Source organism: Vidua chalybeata, chromosome 2 (assembly GCF_026979565.1).
Source record: "Vidua chalybeata isolate OUT-0048 chromosome 2, bVidCha1 merged haplotype, whole genome shotgun sequence".
Taxonomy (NCBI): domain Eukaryota; kingdom Metazoa; phylum Chordata; class Aves; order Passeriformes; family Viduidae; genus Vidua; species Vidua chalybeata.
In genome coordinates, this window is record NC_071531.1 from 99,685,809 (window position 1) to 99,710,111 (window position 24,303).

Genomic DNA, 24,303 nt, shown 5'->3' on the forward strand with positions numbered 1-24,303 from the left:
GGTACCTGTTGTTACGTCTTACTTTGTAACTGGCATATCAGACTAAGGATTGGAAGAGCAGTCAGTCATGTATTTTTAATTGATTAAATAAATTCCACCATACTTACTTGAAAGTATTTTATTTCCCTCATGATTGCACACTCTGTTACTGGAAGGAAGTTGCAAGCAGTAGAAAAGAACATTCTAGATAGTGCTGAAAGCATCAAGACAGTACTTGTCTTATCATTGTACTATAACCAGGTATTGCTGTGGTGACTACAGCCTTACATTTCAGTGTTGGATTGTTGTCTTTTTTTTTCCCTACATAATAAAAAATGAAGTTGTAATGTCAAATCTCTATGAGGTACAGTCAGTGAAATAGTTGAAAGTTTTGGCAGATTACTTTCATTCACTTGCTACTGGGATTAGCCTGTAAAAATGTGTCTGAGCTTGAAGCTGCTTAAATAAAGTTCTGATATTACAAAAATCTTATAATAAGGTAGTAAATAGTTCTCCACTGGTAAGAATTCTGTTTTACCACCACATGAAATGTTAGGTAAAATTTCAGTAAGGTTTATTTTTTGGTTCTAAAGTCCAGTGTAGCAGGAAATTTAGTGCATATCTTGCATTCTTGAGTTTTGCTAGCTTAAGGTAATTTCATATGTTAAATCATAGGTGGAACAAATGACTGTATAACATGGCTCTTGATATGGTAATCACAGAAAATTCTTTCTTGGAGGTGTCTGTAATTTCTTAGAAATGTGCTAATGCCATCTTAGCCTTGTTAAAGAAGCTTTGTTTATGTTTCCCAGAGATCCATCTGAAAGCTCTCGTAGACAGAAACGTTCTCCTAGTCCTGCAGATCACTCTGGCAGTAATTCTTCCCCTTCCAGGGAGTACTCACCACCTGCCGCAAGGCGAAAGCAAACCTCCCGAGCTCCAGCCAAGTCAACCACTCACAAACATAACTTCTCACCCTCTCGCAGGTAGGAGGTCAATTCTGTGGTTTTCATTTCCTTTAATAGTTACGGTTTGGAAACTTCCTCTCTTGGTTTAACTACTTGTTTTTGTGCCTGTTGTGAATGTTTGTGCCTCAAACACTTGAGCTCTGAGACTTTTTGTTCTTTTGCAATGTTACTACATGGAGAGTATCTATAGTCACGTCAAGAACACAATTCACGTTGAAAGTTTCTGTTTATCAGTTCCTCTCAAATGTTTTGCCTTCAGGTAGAGCTTCAGAAGTCTGATATGAGATACAGTGCGTCTGTGAATCTTCAGGAGCTTTCTTCCTCCCTAACCTTCCCCTTTTTAAGAAGTGGAACTAGGAATATCTTTTACTTTTGAGATGGGAAACGGGCAGAGTTTCTCTTTTCTAGAATAGGTAAAGTGATACACAGGTCCTGGTTCTGCACATCTTTCTTGAGAAGCAGTTACAGCTGGTTAAATAATGCTGTATGAAGCTTCTTGCAGGAAGTTTTAGGGAAGGTATCATATTTGTTAGTTCTTGGGGCTTTGAAAAAAATGTTTTACCACCCATTAAAAATGGAGTAGGCTCCTTATTTTGGCCTGAATGAGTGTAAGCTCAGATTTAGAATGGCAGTGCTAAATACTGCTGTAGTCCCATGTTTGTATAATGGAGAGCAAAGCATTCTTATTTTCTGCACCTCTGTTGAAGGGTGGGGGAAGCTCCAGATGTCATACATATTTCTGCATCCTGATAAAGCAAGCAAAATAAAACAAATCCATTCAGCAATCCAAAGAGTTTTAAGCAAACTGTTTGACCTTTGTGGTGACTTGGTTCAGCTGGAACAGCACTGGATTGTTTTATGTGACTGATGGACATTTTTACTAGAATGGATTCTTCATAGGGAAGAGAGTTCTTAGAGCAGTAGTACAGAGTCTGCAAAATACCTCTTCTGTACTCTTTTCCCTGTTTAACTTACTCCAGTGTCCGGGTTTCAGCTGGGGTTGAGTTAATTTTCTTCCTAGTAGCTACTGCAGTGCTGTGTTTTGGATTTAGCATGAGAATACTGATAACACACTGATGTTTTAGTAATGATTACCACAGTTTCCCACACCCTGCCAGTGAGCAGGTGCATATAATGCTGGGAGGGAGCATGGCCAGGACAGCTGACCTGAACTGGCCAAGAAGATATTCCATACCATGGAATATCATGTTCAGTGTATAAACTGAGGGAGTTGGCCAGAAGCATCCAGTTGCTGCTCAGGGACAGGCTGGGCATCAGTTGAGGTGAGCAAATATGTTGTGCATCACCATTTCTCTTGGTTTTCCTCTTTTTCTCTCTCTTTTTCTTATCTCCCTTTTGATTGCTATTATTGTTACCATCATGATTATATTTTACTTTATTTCAGTTTTTAAACTGTTCTTACCTCAACCCACAGGCTTTACTTTTTTCCTGTTCTTCTCCCCACCCTGCTGGGGTTGGGGGTGGGGGGAGTGAGCAAGCACCAAATGTTGTGCAAGGGAATGTTAAGCAGGGAAGGGTATATGAAATATTTTGTCTCCATACCATTGAAAGCCTTCCATGCAAGCCAATCTTGGTAACTCTGTGTCTCAAAATAATGATTTCACAGGGAAAAATAAATGTAGTCTTAGTTTAAAGACAGTAAGTCATGAAAGTCTTTTGGATTCTGTCAGTCATATCTAGCCCTGACAGAATTTTACATTGACTGCTTTGGAAATTTGACTACTAATTCCAGGTTATCTGTTTAATTTGCATATGAATTGTCATCTTAGAGGGATGCAGGCTACTTGTTTCCTCAGGAACAGTGAGATTTTTGAAGACATGTTGTCCAAGTGTGGCTGTTAACTCCCACTCTTATCCTTATCATCTCTGAAGTATTGTGAAGTAGAAGGCAGTTGGAGTTAAGGACAGTATATATTTCATGAGAAAAGATACTTGCAAGTTACTTGGATGCTGATAAGGGGAAAAATACCCCACTACTGAGCCTAAAGACTTGAAGTGTGGTTTTGTCCATGTTAGTCATATTATGAGGAAATTTTTATTGTTGTGTAAATTCTCTTTAGTTGGTGACAGAATTTCGAAGATCAGAAATACTTTGTATACATTTTCTTATTCTATCAGGTGTGAGTTTTCCATGTTTGTGTAAATATTCACATTGGCTAACATTTTAAGTAGGTATGCATATGGTTTTTCTGGATCTAAGAACTGTTTAAAGATCAGTCCTTACAATAAAAGGTGTTTAGATGTGTATAAGGAGGGAGACACTGTTGCTTTGTCAAAAAAAAATTCAATGCTGTTGTAAACAAAAAATCTTAGTTACACCTTGTAAAAATTATCTGTGTAATTTTATTATGAACTCCAAAAATTATTTTCTATTGAAGAAAACAATGGTTCTCATTTAGGAATGGGAAAGATGATAATGATTTTTTTTCTGACTCCTCCTTCCCCTACATTCTGGTAGCTATGTAATACAGTTTTGATTGAACAGATTTTTCCTGGGTATTAAATAAATAATAATCATTCAAAGATAAGCATATTTTGAAAACATATAGTTGGCACCCTGGAGGGAAGCGAAGTTTGATGTTTTATAGAAACAGCACATATTTTGAGCAATCAGAGGGTAGCAAATACAAAAATTATTTTAATTGCTTTTTTGTATGGTATGTCAAGAACCTTTCAAGTCAAATTATTACACATGTGCCTGTTCTAACTCTTCTGTGCAGGTCTGCTTCTCCATCAGGTCAGCATCATTCTCCCATATCCTCCAGACATCACTCCTCGTCCTCGCAGTCAGGCTCATCTGTTCAAAGACATTCTCCTTCCCCACACCGCAAAAGAACTCCTTCTCCATCCTATCAAAGGACAGCTTCCCCGCCTGCAAGGCGGTCATCTTCCCCCTATCCCCCACACTCTTCCTCTCCTCCTCAGAGGAAACGAAGTCCTTCGAGACACCGATCTCCTGGAAGAGACAAGGGAAGACACGATCGTGATCGGACTTCACAGTCTCACGACAGGCGCCACGAAAGGCGGGATGGTATGAATGAAAATAGCACTTCAGAATTGTTTTTATTTGTTTGCAAATAGCCTTGTGAAACTTGATTTTCAAATTCTGGCATTGTGTGCACCGATCCCAGTACCTAGGGGTTGAAGAAAATACTGGCTGTGTTTACTCTGGCTGTGCTGGTGGTGCTGTTTGCAGGTACTGTGTGTAATAACATACCCCTGCAGAACTGCTTATGTAGGCTCAACTAATTGTAAAGGTGCTTGTAGGTATCTGTGTAGGTGTTCTTTCTGTAATGCAATGGTGGTGTCAGTAAGAAGGTGATTTTCACAGCAGGCTACACCTAAGTAACTATTACTCTTTTCTGTGAGGTGCCCAAATCCAGTCCCCACTGATTGCTTTCTATTGTCTTTGTAATTGACATGAAGTGAGATGTGTGCAAAGAAGGAGTCATTCCGTCTATTTGGGTAATATGTGATGAGCAAACATGCTGTTTGCCTCGAGAGACAGATTAGAAGAGTGCATATGTCGGCTCTGTATTAGACTGGCTGTAAACTTACCTTCCTGTAGTAGTAATATTATAATAGAAAAAACCCAAAACAAAACAGACCCCCCAAACTCAAACCAGCAGATTTTAGCAGGGCACTGGGGCCTTACAAGTGGTCTAAATATACCACAAATGTTTTGGAAGTGTCTGTGTGTGTGTGTGTAGAAAATAAGAGGAATCTATGAATGAGTAATGATCCTGCCTTAAAATTATTGAAGTGCACTTGCTCTTTAGTATGTTTCACATTTATTCTTATTATTCTTACTGTGTTTTGAATAGGTAAATATCTGTAGAGATTCATATTCAGAATAAGATTGTTAAAACTTACTAAATGTATAGACAGATAACCCAGCATGATCTTGTCCTGCTTATGTGTTGATTTTGATTTCAGCAAGTGTACTTTGAGTATGTTGTTTTAGTGTTATTTGTGTGCTAAATGTTTGCTTGCTCAGATTAAGCCAGGTATATAACATTCTTTCAAACGTTTTGCAGAAACAAGAGGGAAAAGAGAAAAAGAAAGAGAAACAAGAGATGATCGTGATTATGACCAAGAGCAGAGTACCTCCAGGGACCACAGGGATGACAGAGAGTCTCGTGATGGAAGAGATCGGAGGGACACGAGAGACACCAGAGATCGGCGGGAGCCACGGGAATCCAGAGACACTCGAGACTCCAGAGACACCCGGGATTATAGCAGGGATACCAAAGACAGTCGTGACCAGAGAGACTCGCGCTCCACACGAGACTCCCATGACTACAGAGACAGAGAGAGTCGTGATGCCCATAAAAAGGATGACCAGTATCAGGATGACTTGCGCAGCTATGGAAGATCCCATGGCAGAGAGGAGAGCTCTCGTGCTGAAACAAGGAATGACTCCAGAAGTGACTCCAGAAATGAGAGCAGAAGTGATAGAATTGGCAGAAGTCGAGGCAGAGGTCCAGAATTATCTGACAAAGGTATTGCGTAATTTAAAAAATCCATGTGTCCCTGTCATTGAAGATTGAGTATTTGCATTCATAGTGCCTTGTTTGATATTTGATATGCAAGTACTGCCAAGTAGTTCATGCTTTTAAAGCTGTGTTCAATTCTGTTGTTGTTAAATTAAAACTGTTGTTGAAATTTATAGCACTTCTGTGTTCTCCATTCATTCAAGTGGCATGACATTGGTATTCTGCCATCCCATTTTAAAACAAAGCCTAACCCTTGCTTCTCTCTGTTTAATGTTTCTGCAACCCTAGGTTTTCCCATTGCTACAAATACAACAAGCTGATATGTAGTGGAAAATTCATAGGGGGTAGTGCATCTCAAAGCACCGGGCAGCAGGTTTCTTAAGCTCTTTCAAAAACAACTGCATATCTTAGGTGCCTGGAAACCATTTCTCACACACCCATCTCTCCCTGCCTCACCACCCTGCCTCATCCAATTTCCAAAATGTGTGACTTTATTCTTTAAAATTACTTCTGAAGTCTGATGTATTAATAATAATAATAAATAACAAAAACTTTTAATAATCTGTAATTTATTTTGCTTTTTCAGGCTTGTTGTGACATTTTCATTAGGGAAATTGTGTACAGTTTTTACAGGGAGAATGACCTCTGCTTTCTCTGCCTATTCTTGATGCACTGTTAGCTTACAGCCTATTCAGAACAATTGTGAACTGGCATTTGGACTGATACTTCTAGTCAAGAGACCTCGTACTATGACCAGGGCATGGGGATTTAGAAAGTCTTGATTTTGCATTTTGCAAATAATAACTTTAAACAGTTAAAACATACGAAATTTGAGTTGTTGGTTAAGTAGAGCTTGATGTTGCAATCTTAAGTCCATGAACAGCTAATTCAAATTTATTAGATGTTAATACATCAGTTGGTATAAAATATCAGTGGATTTCCTTGTGTGTGGAAGCTCATGTTTTGCATTGCTCCATCTCCATTAGGAAGTCGGGGGACTAGAGGATCCCAGGCTGATGGTCACAGCAGTAGTGGGAACTACCACGACAGCTGGGAATCGAGGAGTAGCTATGCTGATCGGGATCGCTACGACAGTCGGGATCAAGCAAGGGATTCCTCCTTTGAAAGAAGACATAGTGAACGGGATAGGCGTGACAACAGAGAAAGAGGTATTTTAATGTCTTGTTTTTACTCATACATCTGTAGTCAAATGTACAAGTATGAATGTGTGTGTTTCCTTCATTTTTCTACCTTGTTCTGCTCCCACACTGATTCGTAAATAGCTCATCTGACACCACACACTGACACTACTCCTATCCTTGATATAAGATAACTTCTGTTAAAGATCATTCATTGGCATTGTGTGCATGAATGCTGTCACCTTTTCTCCAGCCCTGTGGCTAGGTTTTGGCATCTTCTGTATTTATTCTTCCAAGTATTATTCAAACAAGCTAAACTTCAAGGGATTTCATTGTATGACTTCATTGTAAAATGTTTTTGCCTCCTCCTCCACTTCATGGTTCAAAAGCCTGTTAAGCTTAGAGTCATGATCGTGTTTCGTTACTGATTCTCTTTGCCTGTGTAGAAACATTATGCTTTTGTTCTGTAAATTGCTTGACTGTGTTTTGGGGAAGGCCTAAATTAGACTGACAATTATGGACTACTTGCTGCTAAAGTAAATGACAGTTTAAATTTATGCTTAATTCAAATATTTATTGTCTGGGGAGTTTAATAGTGATGAGTGCTTTGCTATTGTCCATAATTACTAACTAAGCATTGATACAGATAACAATGATCATGAAAACTGCATGCAAGACTTATTTTGACATAGTATGCAAGATGTCAGACTTCTGTACCAGAAAGTGCACTGTGTTGGCTTGAGGGAACTTAGTACCAGCTTACACTCTGGAATACATTTGTATTGCTCACCAATTAAGAGAACAGGAGGAGTCAGGGAAATGAAAATTGTGTGAAAATTAAAAGAGGAGCTGTGAAGACTAAACATAAAATTACAGTGGGTTATTTTCTGTCTTGAGTTTTGATTTACAGGTGATAGATACATTCAAGCTGCTGTGTAATTTCAGTTTTTCAAAGAGCTATTTTGTATGCCACTTCAAAAGATACTTTTTAGCCTATTGAAACAGATCTGTTGTTGCTTGTTCTTGTGAAAGGCTCTGCTTCAGCTTCTCTCTCATCTTCAAGGCAGGATTTCAACAGACCTAAACTCCAGGCTTCCTTTTTCATGTCAGATGAAAAATCCTGAAGACTGAACGTGTCCTGGGGGTTGGCTTTTGCAATCTGGCTTTCATCCTTTTCACCTTCCCAGCTCAAATAAATCTTACAGATATATATCATATAATTCTGTGCCCTTCATATCCTAGCAAGTTCTTAGTTTATTAAAAAAAACAACAAACTTCCACCCTCAAAAAAAAAAAGCCAAAACAAAAACCCCAAACCAACAGAAAAAACCTTGGAAATAAAAGCATGTAATCACAACAAAATAAATTTCTAGGAAGGAAGTTGCTTTGAATGGGTTGTGTTTCCCTTTGGGGGGAAAAATATAGAGTGTAAATTCAAAATTTGTTGTCTTCTTCCTTAAAAACTTAGATCACTTTTTGTAGTAGTAAGTCCTCAGAGTTACAACTCAAGACAGTTTCCCTAATTAGACTTCAGTTTTAATACCTGTCATTCTGAGAAAAATTGAGGTAGATTTTGATTCTGTGATATGCAAGGAGTATGATTTTAAAATGCAAGTTTGCAAATTTGAGCTGTCTTTATTCAACTAAGGCAAATATGCGAGTATTCCAAACAAACACTGGAACAGTACTTCAAAAAATGAAGTCACGTAAGAAGTGCTGACTGTCCGCATTTAACTGTGTAATACACTTGCAGTGTTTGATTCACATAAGACTTTGATGTGGATGTTTTGTCACCAAAACTGACATAACAAATAGGAGTTAACAGAACTTTTTTATAAAAATCTAATACTTGATATGCAGAGTAAATCAGTGTTGTAGGCCCCATTAAAAGAATGTGAAACCTGTTCATGGAACTGATTGCATGGATTGATGGTTTACCTTTTTAAAAAGGCAGAAATGTCACTGAGCTTTACATTTAATATTACATGGTAACAGGAGAGCACTAAATCATTGTTAATTCACTCAGGGATGAAAATTGATTAAACTGATGGAAATGCATGTTTTATTGATTTATTTCTGTCCAAACTCTGCCTGCTCACGCCTAGTGGACATTGTCTCAATTTACAGGGAAGTGCACTCAGACTCAGAGTAATGGACCAAGAAATACCAATCTCTGTTCATGCCGTTTTTCCCCTCTTTTGTATAGTGTTTTTATATATATGTTGTAGGAAAATTGTTTTATTGATTTGTTGTGGCTCAAATACTACTAACGTGAGCATAGAAATTGCTATGAAGTAGTTGAAACTTATAGAAATACTCAAAACTATCCAAAATACAATGACGAATACGTAGGTATGTCTGTGGAGAGTAAATACAATTGGACAAATCAGATTTCACTGTCCTTCTGGATCAGTCATTTTCTACATGTTTAGTTTTCCCTCTGACTCTCATCCATTGTCTGAACAACAGCAAACTCAGATTCTAAACTGTAAGACTCTGCAGTGAACACAAATGAAAACTTCTGGCAGCTCTGCTTCCCCTATCTCATCTGTGCCTCTCCCTGTCTTGTAGGTTCAGTTGTGTGTTTCTATGCTGGGATCTGTTCTGTAAAGAGACAAACCAGTATCCTAATTTTGCAGAAACTTTTACTCTATGTTATAAATAACTTGAGTCCTTGTAAAGCACTTGACTCCTAATAGATTTCAGAAGTAAAATCTTTGTACAGAAGCCTTAACATTTCTTATGCATGCCATTCCCAGCTTTTTAAGATCTCATACCAGATTTGGAATCATTGGGTAAGGCAATAGTAATAGCTACATTATGAGGCATACATTTGTTTTTCGAAGCCATTCAGAAAAATCTGGTAGAAATTTTAAAATTTTTTTGGCAACTTTCGGTTAAGTAAGCAAAGCCCACTTCCTAAATGTTGAAAAATTCTTTTGAAATTAATTCTGCTTTTTGTCTTCCTTCCTTCCTCCCCAAAGGGAATATTCAAGTTTCTGCAGGGAGTTGCTTTTCATTTAATGCAAATCAAGATCTAGATTGTCAAGACAAAGGCTCTTTTTTTATTAGTGCAGTGGAAGCAGTGTATATCTGTTTAGCACTTGGTAATCAAACCTGATTCTGTTTGCAGATCAGAGAGCAAGCTCACCGGTACGGCACCAAGGACGGAGTGATGATCTCGAGCGGGACGAGAGGAGAGAGGAGCGAAGGGTGGATCGGTCTGATGACAGGAGAGATGAAAGGGCCCGGGAGAGAGAGCGGGAAAGGGAGAGGGACCGAGAGAGAGAAAGAGAAAGAGACCGGGAAAGAGAGAGGGAGAAAGAAAGAGAGTTGGAACGAGATCGTGCTCGGGAACGGGAGAGGGACAGAGAGCGGGACAAAGACAGGGACCGTGAGCGGGACCGAGACAGAGACCATGACAGGGAAAGGGAACGAGAGAGGGAGAGGGAGAAGGAGCGGGAGCGAGAGCGGGAGGAACGAGAAAGGGAGCGAGAACGAGAGAGAGATCGGGAGCGGGAGCGCGAAAGGGAGAGAGGTCGAGACAGAGACAAAGAAAGAGACCGCCAGAGAGACTGGGATGACAAAGAAAAAGGAAGGGAAGATCGCAGGGATAAGAGAGAAGATATTCGAGAAGAAAGAGGCTCAAGAGATGTCCACGAGGAAAGAAAATCCAAGTGAGTGCATCTAAATGTTATTTCAGTCAAAGAAAAAGAAACAGGCAGTCTTTTACTGTTGAATTTGGTAAGTTAGTAGGCAGAGGAGTATTTTAAGGAAGAAGACATTCTGTTTATTCATAGGCTTGGTCTGGAGCTGTCTCCCCTGCATCTGTGTGGCACATGCTGGTAGCCCCCAAATCGGTACTATGCTGGTGAAGTTATTCCAGTGTTTTTTTTTTTGTACTGAATCATGGAACTACTCGTGAGCTAAGAGTTGAGTCAGACAATGTAATTTTCCCTTTTATGCATGCATTGTCTTGCCTTTAATAATACAGTCACTAATGGAAACGTAGTAGAAAACTGTGGTACATTATGAAGTCTGAAATTCAAATAGCAGCTATCTAGGTCAGGGTTTGTGACTTCGTTAATTGAATTTCTTTGGAACATGCATTACCCTTTGCTCTACCAAATTTCCAACACCAGAAGGCTACCAGTGAAGGCATGAAAAATATCCCCAGTGTTGTGTTGTGCTTCCTTTAAGTGCATAGCTGTTACTTGGAAAGGCAGCTTAGAAAACTACAGAACTTCACGACATCTTTTAATGTCTTCTGTATGAGGTGCTTAGACTTCAGGGATTGTATTGATGATAAACTCAAAGCATCCTAAAGAAATTTGATGGTGTATGTTCCTTTTGCAGGAAGCGTCACAGAAATGAAAGCAGTCCAAGTCCCCGTCAGTCACCCAAACGTCGCCGTGATCATTCTCCTGATAGTGATGCTTACAACAGTGGAGATGACAAAAGTAAGTGGGAGTGGGCTCTCTCTGCAGCTGGACCCAGGTTATCCTCTGTCTATGGAAAATAACTTGCAATTTTAAACAGAAAAAACATGGGAAAGGTTTTGTAAATCTTCTCCATATTTTTACGAGCACTGCAATTTTTCTTCATCTTTATTTGTTGTTTATCTTCATTTTGTCACTATGTGTTATGTCTTCGAGGTGATAGTGACTTTCACATCTTCTGTGTAAGTTACATTTTTACTAAATTGGAAATTGTCTTTTGCTGCTGCAGCAGTAGAAAAAACTGAGAAATCAAACTGAAGTAATGGGTTATGTGTTTTAATGGACACTTTTTTTGGCATGCATTAGACAGCAAATGCTCACATGTTTTTCCTACACAATAAAGGCTGTGAAAAAATGTTCTTCTTAGAACAGGATGTTCTTTTTGTCATTTCCCTCTCATTTAGAAAAGAATGTTCTTTTTCTCATTTTGCAGATGAAAAGCACAGACTCCTGAGCCAGGTTGTGCGGCCACAGGAATCCCGGTCACTCAGCCCCTCTCACGTCACAGAGGAGCGGCAGAGCCGCTGGAAAGAAGAAGAGCGAAAATCAGACAGAAAGGAAAGTTCCCGGCGCTATGAAGAACCAGAGTTTAAAGAGAGGGTTTCTTCAGCAGATAAGCAAAGAGAGCAGCCAGATGCTTCAGAAGGTTCCCGGTCCAGGGTTCAGGAAAATCTTGGACACCGTCCTTCTGAAGAAAGAGATGCTTCTGATAGAATGCATGATGACAGCAAGAAGAAGTCTAAGATACAGAAAAAGGCCACGAAGAAGAAGAAAGATGATGACAGTGGGGTGGAAAGGTATGCTAATGAACCAACAACTGAGGAAAGCCAGGTCTTTTCCCCTAAGAAAGGTCAAAAAAGGAAAAATGTGGAGAAAAAGCGTAAGAGATCCAAGGGTGATTCTGAAGTTTCTGACGAAGAAATTGTTCCACATCATAAAAAGAAAAAAGGCCCAAGAACCCCTCCTGTAACTAAAGAAGAATTGGTTGAAGCACCACCTGAGAAAGCAGTGGCGGAAGTCCCAACAAAAAGAGAAGATACAACATTTAGTGACTGGTCAGATGAAGATGTTCCTGAACGTGGTGACATTGTTGTTCCAGAAAGAACCACTGAGGATTCCCATAGAAAAAGTCACAGGACAAGGGTAGAAAAAGTGGAAGCCCCTCATGTTACTATAGAGGATGGACCACACCGTAAGCCTGTGGACCAGAAGCGCAGCAGCAGCCTCGGTAGCAATCGGAGCCATGCCTCAAGCAGGCTTAGATCCCCCTCCAATGAGTCAGCGCATCGCAGTGGAGACGATCAGACTGCACGGAAGAGGATCCTGCACAGTAGCTCTAGGGACAGGGATAGGGACAGGGACAGGGAGAAGAAAAGCTTAGAAATCACTGAAAGGAAGTCCCGAATTGATCAGTTGAAACGAGGGGAACCCAGTCGCAGTACATCTTCAGGTAATAAGATACATTGTAGTGAGACTGACCTATCATTCTGTGTACAAGTCCCAAATTGTTCTTCATGGCTCTAATTAGTGTGACAGGAGAGGAAGGTGCTGTCTGCCTTTCATTGTAAAACTAGAATGAGTTAAGATTTCTGCAAGTGTTAACATATTTGAAAAGCTGATTCTCAGTGGGCAGGATTACCATTTTGTTTATACCAAAACATTCAGTTGGATTTGGTTCATGATGTCTAGGTAATAAAGTAATTTGTAGGACAGAAAAACCTCATAGAGAAAATGCTTGTGCTAACAGAATATTGAGGTAGTTTGATTATCTAAATAATGATCTTAAATTTGTTATTAGTGTTAATTTTGGTATGGAAATTCCCGAAATTATGCAAAATTAGATAATTTTTTTATGGTTCCTGTTAGGCATACTTTTAATGCACATGGAAATCATCTTCATTGCAAATCAAAATAGTCACATTTTTTAATGTGTGTAGTTGCTGTGAAAAAAACAGTAGGTAAAATATTTTAAAACTGAATCAGCATTAATTCAAAAATATCTTCTTCCAGAAGCATTTTGGCTGTCTGTTCTCCTCATGGTTACATGCTTGAAATTTTTTCTGAATTCATCATTTGTTAACTAAGGCATTTCTAGCTTTTAGAAGACATGTTATAAAAATTTCGAATTTTGAGGTGATTTTTTTTTTCTTTTTTTTTTTCCCCTATGCCTAAATTCCTGAGTTAGGATTGTATACCTTCAGTTGGTTTCGCTCATAGTAGAAAGCAGCCACTAAAATTCTTTTTTGGAAGCGGTAAAAGTTACCTCATGTTTTTAAGGTTAAATCTTCTAAGGCAATGTGAAAGCATTATTTATTTGAAGATGATGCTTTTGAGAAGCATATTTTCATACCCGAATCTTTAAAATGCTTTGATCTAGTAAAATGGTATTACATTTATGTGTCATAGTCATGCTTATATATATAATCTTTTATGCAGATCGTCAAGATTCAAGGAGCCACAGTTCAAGAAGAAGCTCCCCTGAGTCAGATCGTCAGGTCCATTCCAGATCCGGGTCCTTTGATAGCAGGGAAAGGCTTCAGGAGCGAGATCGACATGAGCATGATCGAGAACGAGAGAGAGACAGGAGAGAGGGGAGACAGAGGGACTGGGACCGAGATGTGGACAAAGACTGGCCAAGGAGCCGGGAGCGAGAGAGACTCCGGGAGCGAGAGAGGGAGAGGGAGAAAAGACGGGAGCTGGAGAGAGAGAGAGAGCGACAGCTGCCTGATCCTGCTGAAAGAGAGAGAGAGAGAACTCTTGACATCTCCTCTCAAAAGGAATCAACAAAGCACAGTGAAACAAAACTGGACAGAGATCACGAAAAGGAGTTTGATGGTGTTTGCCGGGACTCAGCGGCTTCAGAGAAGGAGAAAACAGACAAAGATTTAGGACCTTTACAAGGCTTTGAAGATGGAAATGAGGCCGAAAAGGTAGAGAGTCTAGAAGGTGAGCTATTCTGGGAAAGAAACTGGACTAACAAGTACTTTCTTCTTTCTCTTTTAGCATAGTGCTAAATAGAATAATTTTTACTGAAAGGCTTATTGGCTTCAGCTTCTCCACTGTGGAAGCAGACAGTGAGAGAAATCTGATGAGCATCTTTCTTATTGTTAATTATGTTAGTGCTGTTTCTTAATTTCTAGAGAAGTCTTGAGGCAAAGAGGCATAAATTGTCTGAGATAATTTCACCAAAATGCAGTGTTTCTGAAAAAGCAGTTTACTAAAAGATAACACCAAAATTTAACTGCCTTTCATGTAATTTTAAGATCTATTTCTTATTCTGGGAGTGACAGGTAATGAGTGAAAAAAGAGACTGTGGACTTGGAACTGTTTCTTGGGGTTTTTTTCTGCCAGAGCCCAATTATCATAGAACTGTTTGTCTGATTAGTAGGTGAAACATATGTATGGCTTGGCACAGTAGTCCAAAAATAGCTTTCCTGAGGTAATCTTATAGATCTTTCCAGATCTAACCTTATCTGAGGTGATCTCAGTAATATCAGCTGAAAATGCAGCTTCACTTTGCTGACCCTAATGATACTGGGGTAAGTGTGCTTAGAAAGGGGCAAACACTGACAAACTCTTAACAGTTTGTCACATGGATTAGAAGCTTGAGCTTTGCAAGAATAGGGAGTTGGGAAGTGCTTTTACACAAACAACATAAAAGAAAGAGTCTAAATCCAGAGTAACTGATGTATGTTATGATTATGCTCATTGTGTTTGCCATTCTTCGTAAGAATTACCTGTAGTGTTCATTGTTAATTTGGGTAGTTAAATCAAATGCTGTCTCAAGAGGGTTGTGAGGAATATTAGTACTTAGGTCTCCTACCTGATTACTCACAAAGTGGTCTTTAAAGTTGAGAGATCCTGTTGAGAAAGTTTCATTTAAGGAGATTATCTGTGGAGTGGAAACACTTGACAAAAATAGTATTTGAAATGAGCCTGGAAAAGTCTGCTTTTGCTATAATAGACAGAATTAACTATTTTTAAACTAGAGGAAAAGCATAAATCTGAGAGTACCGTGTAACTTGAGAAAAGAGGTAATGAAAGGCCATTCTTGGGTGCATGACCTGTTTCCGAGAGGGCACCTGTAACCATATAGGCTGTGCCTGTTAAATGTGTTCTTAGGTCTAGCCTTTCAGCATATTTGTTTTGATGTGTATTCTTTGTCTGTTTTTCAAAGGTTGTGTTTTAAATTCTCTGCAGCTTATCATCTGTAGGGCGTTATGATAAATTTAGGATTTCTTAATTTTTTTAGGAAAATCTATTTTGTAAAATATTAGATGACATTCCATTTTATTAAAGCATATTCTATATAACATGGTTATGATTTTCTAAAGGTTTAGTGTATTTCATTATCTTCATTACTTTGTAACTCCTCTTTACATTGCTCAGTTCAGCTGATGAGTGCGTTGAGTTTTTAATGCAGAATTAATATAAAAGTACACTTCCACATAAGAGTGGTAAAAGTCTAGAAGTTACCAAACTTTTACTTGAAATTCAAAATGTAAAATAATTTTTTAAAACTACATATTAAGAACTATGAATTGTATTATTTTAAATTTCTTAATACAGTAAATTTTAATGGGTCCAGGCATGTAGTACTGGTGAACTAGTGAATCTGGCACATCAGTGTGGATGCAGCAGATGGATCTTACAGGCAGTGAATATTTAAGGTTATAAGACACAAAATGAAATCTAGTGAATTTTGTTCACCTTATTCTCCTTTCTAAAAAGGAAAAACTTGTTAGAAAACTAAGTAAAATTTCCAGATGTACTGATGTTAGGGAGGTATGTGGTATTTACTGTTGTATATTGTCTTAACAAAATATGTCAGGATATTATTAAATTGTCTTAATGTTTTGAACCTAATGTATTTGCTTTAGGAGTGGGCTTAAATAATGCCGAAGATGTTATATGCTTCTTCCAAAGCATTGCCAGATGGTCTGAGTAGTTTGTTTATGCTCTGCTGGTTTGTCTTATAGTTGCTTTTTCCTTGCTGATTTTTAGGTTAGTGAGGTGACTACTTTTTCTTCCCCAACAAAGGCAAGCAAAAAAAAAAAAAAAAACAAAAAAAACAAAGAACAGGGGGGAAACTTAAAATGGAAGCAGTTTCACTCTGTCTAAGGGAGCTGGAAGGTATCAGAATAGTCATTCGCAGAGGAGGATCCCTGTAAATTCTGTCCAGTTTGTGTGGCACAACTCATTGTTAGTACCCATGGTGGAGAGCCATAATAAAGCCTGAGTTCAGAGCAATGGAATTTTAAATGCTTGAGTCTGATCTTTCAGTCTTGGAGGTGAGAGGATGTCCCTTTTGTGAACTGCAAAATTCAGTGTTTGAGTGTCTTGTGCTCACAGGCCCTAAGGAATATGTTGCCACATACAGCACACGTATTTGTGTATGCAGATAGTATGTGGATGGAAAGGAGGGTAACTAAAAGAAGTTTGGCATGGTTTTCTAAAAGCTCTTCTTGTGACTGCTACAAAGAGTCTAAAATTCTGTACATAATTGTTTCATTCAGGATACCTGTTACCTTTTGTATTTCTGAGTTTTGTTTATTTTAGGACCTTTGGACTGAATCCTGATTTTAGATTAATGTACTAAAGCATCTGAAAGACTTAGTGGCACTGACTTAGATTTTTATAAACTATTTATTATTATAAACTACATGTCAGGTATCAGATAATCAACATGTATGTTGTGAAAATGGCCTTTTCTGAGCAGTACCGCACCAAAAATTGACCAGTGTATGTAAAATTCAAACTACCACATTGTGTATGGGAGGAATGACTTCACTGTTTCTCTGGGTTAATACCAGTTTTTATGTTGAATGCACTTGTTCCTAAAAGCTAACAGTTTAGTTTGCTCAGCCTTTTTGTCTTCAGGCAGTGTACACCATGTTTAGAAAATAAATATGATTGCTTTAAAGCTACAGTATGTATCTGTCTCTGTAGGAGGAGAGGATGAAACAAAGACTAATGATGTGCAGTCACTGGGGTCTGGTGCTGGAGAATACGAGCCTATCAGTGATGATGAACTGGATGAAATTCTGGCAGGTGATGCTGAAAAGCGTGAGGATCAACAGGAGGATGAGAAGATGCCTGGTAAAAGTATATCAACCCCCTTTTGTGATTATTTGAATATAAAGATTAGATCAGTGTGCATATAATGCTATTGTGATATTGACAGTATTTCTGAATTAGGAGTGCAGCCTGTGAGCAGATTCTGTCTGTGCTTGAATGCTTTCCAAGTGCATTGGGAATAATGGAATTGCCTAATTGTCCTAAGTTCAGTTGGGTAGTCTGGGCTCTGTGAACTAGCTTTCTGAGCATTTAATTTGAATCCATCTTAGCATATTCAGTTGGACTGTGACTTTTCTGAATGCATAAGTAATACCTCCAAACCTGCTGGCTAAGCAGGATCTGAGCAACCTTTCACAAAGGGATTGCAATAAAAATAAAGCAGAATATTAGGCATGGGTTGTTTTTTTTTTAATCCGTACAGCTTTTTATTTCTATTTCTTTTTGTATTTCTCTTATTTTCCACCCATCCAAGTGAGTTTTGGCATTCTTACATGAAAGGTCCAAGAGGTCTGCAGAACAATGTTCATCGAATATATATACTGCTTTCAGGAGACAGCCGTGTTCACAACATGTGAAATCAATCAGCTGTAGTAAGGGTGGTGATGTGATAACTCATTCTCTGTCAATGTTTTTGCAGATCCAGTGGATGTTATAGATGTAGACTGGTCCAGTCTTATGCCAAAACAGCCAAAAGAACCACGTGAACCTGGGGCTGCGCTTCTAAAATTCACACCAGGTGCTGTTATGTTGAGAGTTGGCATTTCCAAGCGATTGGCAGGACCAGAGCTCTTCACCAAAATAAAAGAGACATGCCAGAGGGTGTTAGAAAAACCTAAAGGTAACTTCTGCAGGGTTTAAACTGTCTTTTTCGTGTGGTGAAAAAGTCCTTCTGAAATGTGCATTAGTTCATTATTTTAGGTTTCAAAGACTGCAGAAAGTGTATAATGAGTATTGTGTGAAAATTACAGAAATGTGATACAGCAGCATGTTAGTCAGATCAGTGTTTTGATTCCAGCAATGGTGCGGAGGTCTAGACTAATCAACAAAACAAAATTGCTTTTATCTTAGTGGAATATTCTTTTTGTGGGACTGTTCATGCTTTCCTAGCCTAAAGTGTATTAGCAGTTTCTTAGGAAGCTAAATATCTTTTCCAGTGAATTAGTAGTAGTATTTCAAGAAAGAAATAAGATTTCTTATTTTCATTCTAAGGATCCTTTCTAGATTTCATAGATAGGGGTTTTGGATCAGAATGAAGGCACTAAGTTAAATATGTATATTATACCTCTACTAAAAGTGGGAAATAAAATGATTTACAGGTTTGGAATTTGGACAAAGTGTATGTCATAAGACATGCATGATAAATGGGTTAGGCACCACTTGTACTAGTGCTGTTTACTACAGTTCTGAGTGTTAGCAGGGTTTTTCCATGAGAAGGAATACTAATTTTTCACATCTCTGGAATCAGTTGAGCTACTTGCAACAGCTTGCATAGTAGAATGGTTCTTCTGGGACTATGAAACATTTGCTTTCTGTAAGACCTCTATGCAAATTATTGCAGGATCTAAATGTTAGAAAATTGTGGCTTATAAATAATAGTATCTGTGGAGCTCATGGGTTTTTTTTACTCAGTTAATTCTAGTTCTTAATTTGAAACAATACCTTTCACTTTACATTATTAGTTATGCAGTTGTCTTGTTCTGACAACTTCACAGTCTCACATAAGTGGGGAAAAAAAAATCCAAAACTTTTAGCTGTGCTAGTCTCCCATCAATGTCACTGTTTGCTTGAGCCATTTAAATTGTTTAACTGTATGAATTGTGAGCTCCTACTTTTTTTTTTTTTTTTTTTGAGTCAATCAAAATATTGAGTCTTCCTGAGCATACAAACTGATACAGTCAATGTATGAAGTGTGTCTCTCTCCCTGTAAGCTTTAATTTCACTGTATACTTCAACAGTTCTTACCAGGGATTCCTTGCAACAGCAACTGCACTGCGGGATCACTCCACGTGGCTGTTTAAAATGATACCTGAACTAATCTCAGCAATCTTTGCATGCTTCCTTAGAAATAAAGTCCTTAGTGATAACAGAAGGCTCTCCAGCACTGCCTTTGGACTGTATACTTGGGTTCAGCAGAACCTGGCTCTGGAGAGGATGGGAGATTTGAAGTGCCTCTCTTGATTTCCCTTTGGTGTGTGTGTGCAGTCTCTCACACATCAGAGTTCCTACGCTGCCAGTAGGCTTTCAAGTGTATGCACTTCCTCTGCAGTCTGCCAGCTGAATGTTCTCTGTATAGAGATTTACACAGCCACAGTACATACAGTCTAAAGAAAGGCACAAATACAGTGCCCTGAGAACTGAATGAATCTGAGCTACATGTGCTAAGTGTGTTTAACAGTGAAAAAGTAGCATTTTCACTCTGGACTTCGTGGTGGTATAATTTGTCTCCCAGTCTTATTTCTGAGGTAGGTGTTCCCGTCTTTGTTCTTGTTGAGGAACAAATCAGAATATTTCTGGTAATACTATTAAATGCACAAAGTAGGGAAATGATACCTTGTTTCAGGGTGTGATTTTTGAATTATTTTTTCTTTGGAAACAAAAATCTGTAGGATGTGATGTGATAGTATTGAGATTTTTCGCTGACTTGCCCTCTATTATATGCAATTGTTCTTCTAAGAATATGGACATGCTTACTTGCCAGATATGCTCAGCAAGCAGCTGGCATCTGAGAAGACTCTGCAAGCTGTCCATGTTACCTTTGAAGTGGCCTTTTTGTGTCTTGTCATTTATTTCCATTTTTTGATTGTCCATTGAGGTTGTCTTTGACTTCAGTGCAGTTCTCTTTAACCCGCCCTTCATTTCATGTAACTTTCTTGTTTCTTTTCACCTTGCTTAAAAACTACTGAGTTTCATCCATGTTCTGAGTGGTTTAAAAAATGTGTCTTTGTCCTTTTCTGCTCTTCTGGGTTCATACTGCCAAACTGCTGGAGCAGTCTTTGCTTTTGCTTTTTTTTTTTTTTCTTTGCTGTATTTTCCCCAGGGTTCTTCACATCTTGAGTGAGGTGTTAAATTCTCTGCTGAACACCCAGCCTTACTATATGGAGGCAGCTGGATTGGACTCAGCCATGTACCTTTCCAGCTTTTTTGTCTATGACATGATAATCTTCCTATTTATTGTAAAAGGGCTATAAATCAATGAGCTCTGGTCCAGCCCTGTGCACTCTTTTTGTCTTTGCATTTCATAGAAACAGACTTGTTGCAGAGCAAGATTCACCTCAGGATCCATCTTTTCTAAAAGTGTTCTTTCTGAGCACTGTTTCTTCTGGTAAATATGTTGAAGGACTGGTCCTGTCACCTTGAGTTCTGTTAAATGCTTTAGGTGAGCCAGTAGGAAGGGGTAGGTGCTGACTTGTTTTCCAGGTTCATCCACCACAAATGAAAAAAATATTCTAGATAGTTGTATTTCCCTTCTGCATAGCCATATAAAAAGAGTGTTGACACTAGCACAGTTACCTGATGTTTTGCAAAGTGAAACTTGGGCTAGTTTATGATTAATGCAAGTGGTAAGCAAACACCTTTCTTCTGTCACACATCTGATCATAAATCATACCCTGTCTCCTGTCCAAAGCTGTCACTTGATTTTTAGGCTTCCCAGTGATTGCTGTCTCAATATTGCTTTCCAGTGCTGAAACTAAATGCAAGATTATTCTTCCTTCCATTTCAATGGTGAAGGATTTATTCATGTTATTTTATAAACTGAAATACCCTTTTTTTCCAAACTTTGATATTGTTTAGAAGGCAGAAGTACAAATAGTAAAACGTTAAGAAAATTCATATGACTGTATGGTGCTGTTCAAAAATCCCATGTATATATTGATCTCTGCAAATCTCAATTCTTTCTAGATGCAGAAAACCTTTTTGAACACGAACTGGGAGCACTGAACATGGCTGCACTTCGGCGAAAAGAAGAGAGAGCAGGTCTTCTCAGCAATCTGGGTCCTTGCTGCAAAGCGCTGTGCTTCCGCAGGGATTCTGCAATTCGTAAGCAGCTCATGAAGAATGAAAAGGCAAGTGGTCTGCTTACAGTGCTGGGTGAAAGTGTGGGAACACAGATGCCCCTAAGCAGAGCTTTTCTCTGAGAGATAATTTTTGTGTTTGTTGTTCTGAAGCAGATCTGGTCCTTTAAATAATACACTGACTTTTATTTAGAGAGGTTATAGGGTATTTATTTTTTATGTAAAATGAGAGATTAATTTAAATTTGAGACTAGAGCAAGTTCCTCTTTCTTACCATTTTGGTGTTTAAATTCTGGAGATACATTTTCTATATTTAGAGAATACATAATAAAAATAATTAGGTAAAATATTATTTCAAAGGTAACTGTTGAATAACTTTCTTGCTTAAGATTCCATGTGCTTTTATAAGAATTGTAAGAATCCAAGTTAAAATTAAAACTTCTGCAGTGGGTTTTATGATTTTGTATGCTAGTAGAAAAATCATTGATTCTCCAAGTCTTTTCTAGTGGTATGATTAGTATGATTAAACCTGTAATTACTGAGACTACTTGAGGTTAATTTCCTAGCTTGCATGTTAAAAGACGTTGTTTCCAGTTCTTCCTTTTTTTAAATTCAATTTCCATTTTCAACAGGGTGCAACAAAACAAACTTACACAAATTCCGCAACAATGGACAGCGACTTGTTACGGTTGAGTCTGCGGTTATTCAAACGAAAGACTGTGTGCCAAGTTCCCGGACAGGAAAAGACAGAGGACAGCAAAATTCCACAGCCATCTCTCCAGCAGGAAGTGTGTGTGACTTGAGGAAATGACTGCAGTGGCACTTCCTTGATTTTGAGTTGATTTCTCACTACCAGTGTTGGTGTTGCTGTTTAGAACTGGTGGTTGTAAAGCAGCTCTAGAAGATGAAAGGAAATACACCTTTTGTACACAGTTAAGAGTATTGGGTTTAGATGTGAATAGGAGTGAAAAATTAAGACTTCTGTGTGGAGGTCTCTGCAACTTTTGTAATATTGAACCTTACACTGTAACATAAACCTGTTTTATGGTGCATCAAGTGTAATAATGTGAAGATGTCTGGATTTAGTAGTTTTTAACATCAAATAATATTAAACTGAGGAAAACTGTCGGTGTATCTTTTTCCTTATTATGAATGGGTATTTCCACCACTACCTTGGTCCCTCAGTACACTTCTGAAATTTGTTAAATAGCTGTGAGTCTGTTTGCCTTCTTTTTTCCAAATCCCTTTCTTATCATAGTAGCCTCTGGTGTGGATTTGGATCAAAATCTACCTCTTTTCCATCTTAAACATAGGTTTCCTTTAATGTAAAGGAAATTTCCTTTTAATTCCTTCTGGACACAAAAACCTAGTCCAGTCAGTTAAGGCTCCCTTTTTTGTTGATTAAAGAGAAAGTTAAAAAAAAAAACCACTTCAAGAAATTATTTATAACCAGTTTTAGGTGTCTATAATTATGACACTAACTGCATTTTGGAATTGCTGCCTGCTTTCAAAAAGGACTAACTAGTGCATAGTGAAAAACTATGAAGAGCAGCACAGCCATTGGTCACAGCCAGCAGGGCTTTGTGTGGAAACCTGCTTTTCAAACTGATTTCCTTTTACAACAAGGAAACCTACCTGGTTGATCAAGGAAAGCCAGTTGATGTAATCTTCTTGGCTTTCAGTACAGTTTTTGATACTCTCTCAAATATCCTTCTGGACAAAAAGGATGTCCAGGACACAGCTGGATAAGCACATCATGCGATAGGTGAGCAACTGCTTATGGATCAGGTACACGGGGTTATAGTGAATGGGGTGACATCAGAGTGGGGACCTGTCACTAGTGGGCTTCCACAGGGCTCCATCCTCAGCCCTGTGCTCTTTGTCATCTTCATTAAGGATTAAGTAAGCTTCCCAGTGATACTAAGCTGGGAGGAACTCTTGATTCCCTGGAAGGCAGAGGAGCCCTGAAGAGAGACCTCGATAAATTAGAGATGGGCAACCACCCATATGAAGTCCAACAAGGGCAAGTGCCAGATTCTGCACCTGGGATGGGACAGCCCTGGAAGTACAGACAAACTGGGGAATGAGAGGTTGGAAAGGAGCCCCATGGGAAGGATCCTGGGGGCCCTGGTTGATGGCAAGTCAGGAATGCCCTGGCAGCCAGAAGGGTCAACCCTGTCCTGGGGTGGATCAGGCACACCATCACCAGCTGGGCAAGGGAGGGATTGTCCCGCTCTGCTCTGACCTGGGGCTGCCTCACCTCAAATGCTGGAGGCAGTTTTGGGTGCTACAATATAAGCAAGACATTAAACTATTAAAGAATGTCTTAAGACGAGGACAGGAAAGTGAAGGGCCCTGAGGGGATGCCATAGGAGGAGCAGCTGAGGTAACTTGGTCCATTCAGCCTAGAGGAGATTGGAGACCTCATTGTGGTCTTCAACATCCTCACAAGTGGAAGAGGAGGGCCAGGTACTGATCTCTTATCTCTGGTGGTCAGTGACAGGACCTGATGAATTAGCATGAAGCTGAGATGGGAGGTTTAGGTTGGATATCAGGAAAATGTTCTTCACCCAAAGGGTGGTTGGGCACTGGAACAGGCTCTGAAGGGAAGTTGTCAGAGCACCAAGCTTGACAGTTCAAGAAGCATTTGGACGAGGCTTTCAGGCACATGGTGTGATTCCTGGAGTGTTCTCTGCAGAGCCAGTAGTCTGACTTTGATGATTCCTGTAGGTCCCTTCCACCTCAGGACGTTCTGTGATGAATTTTACATTCTGGGAATTGTCAGGGCAGATCAATCCCATGCAGCAGCCTGAGGGTGTTTCAAGTTGCTGAGTTTCAGGAGGTTTTGTATGTTAGCTGTAGAGGCAGTGACCAATTAAGATTTTTAAGGTTATTAAGATTTCAGAGGATGTTATAGAATTGTCAAGTCTCAGCTCAGTTTTGTAAGAATTGTTCTATTACAAAATGGGTGAAAGATCTTTGGATCATACCAGTAAGGTATCTTTAGGTAGTCTGTGTTGTCCTCCATATGAAACCAAGACTTCTAAAACCTCAGACTAAGTCTCTGTATACACCTCTATACTTTTCCTGGCATTAAACTTGAACTGTTA

At 38.9% G+C, this 24,303-nt stretch overlaps 1 protein-coding gene across 3 annotated transcripts in view; it reads left to right on the forward strand.

Annotated features, from left to right (window-relative positions):
* Positions 1 to 22,321, forward strand: part of ZC3H13 (zinc finger CCCH-type containing 13) — a 46,028-nt gene extending 23,707 nt beyond the window's left edge. For 2 of the 3 annotated variants that reach the window (XM_053934326.1, XM_053934327.1), the window contains exons 9-20: positions 792 to 965; positions 3,689 to 3,999; positions 5,006 to 5,470; positions 6,451 to 6,633; positions 9,737 to 10,280; positions 10,960 to 11,063; positions 11,536 to 12,552; positions 13,539 to 14,048; positions 17,052 to 17,207; positions 17,818 to 18,018; positions 21,081 to 21,244; positions 21,826 to 22,321. In XM_053934326.1, the coding sequence (XP_053790301.1) occupies positions 792 to 965; positions 3,689 to 3,999; positions 5,006 to 5,470; positions 6,451 to 6,633; positions 9,737 to 10,280; positions 10,960 to 11,063; positions 11,536 to 12,552; positions 13,539 to 14,048; positions 17,052 to 17,207; positions 17,818 to 18,018; positions 21,081 to 21,244; positions 21,826 to 21,996 (4,000 nt within the window). In that variant the 3' untranslated portion in view covers positions 21,997 to 22,321. The remainder of the gene's footprint in view (positions 1 to 791; positions 966 to 3,688; positions 4,000 to 5,005; positions 5,471 to 6,450; positions 6,634 to 9,736; positions 10,281 to 10,959; positions 11,064 to 11,535; positions 12,553 to 13,538; positions 14,049 to 17,051; positions 17,208 to 17,817; positions 18,019 to 21,080; positions 21,245 to 21,825) is intronic. The other variant, XM_053934328.1, reaches the window with a different exon arrangement.
* The last annotated feature ends 1,982 nt before the right edge of the window (positions 22,322 to 24,303 follow it).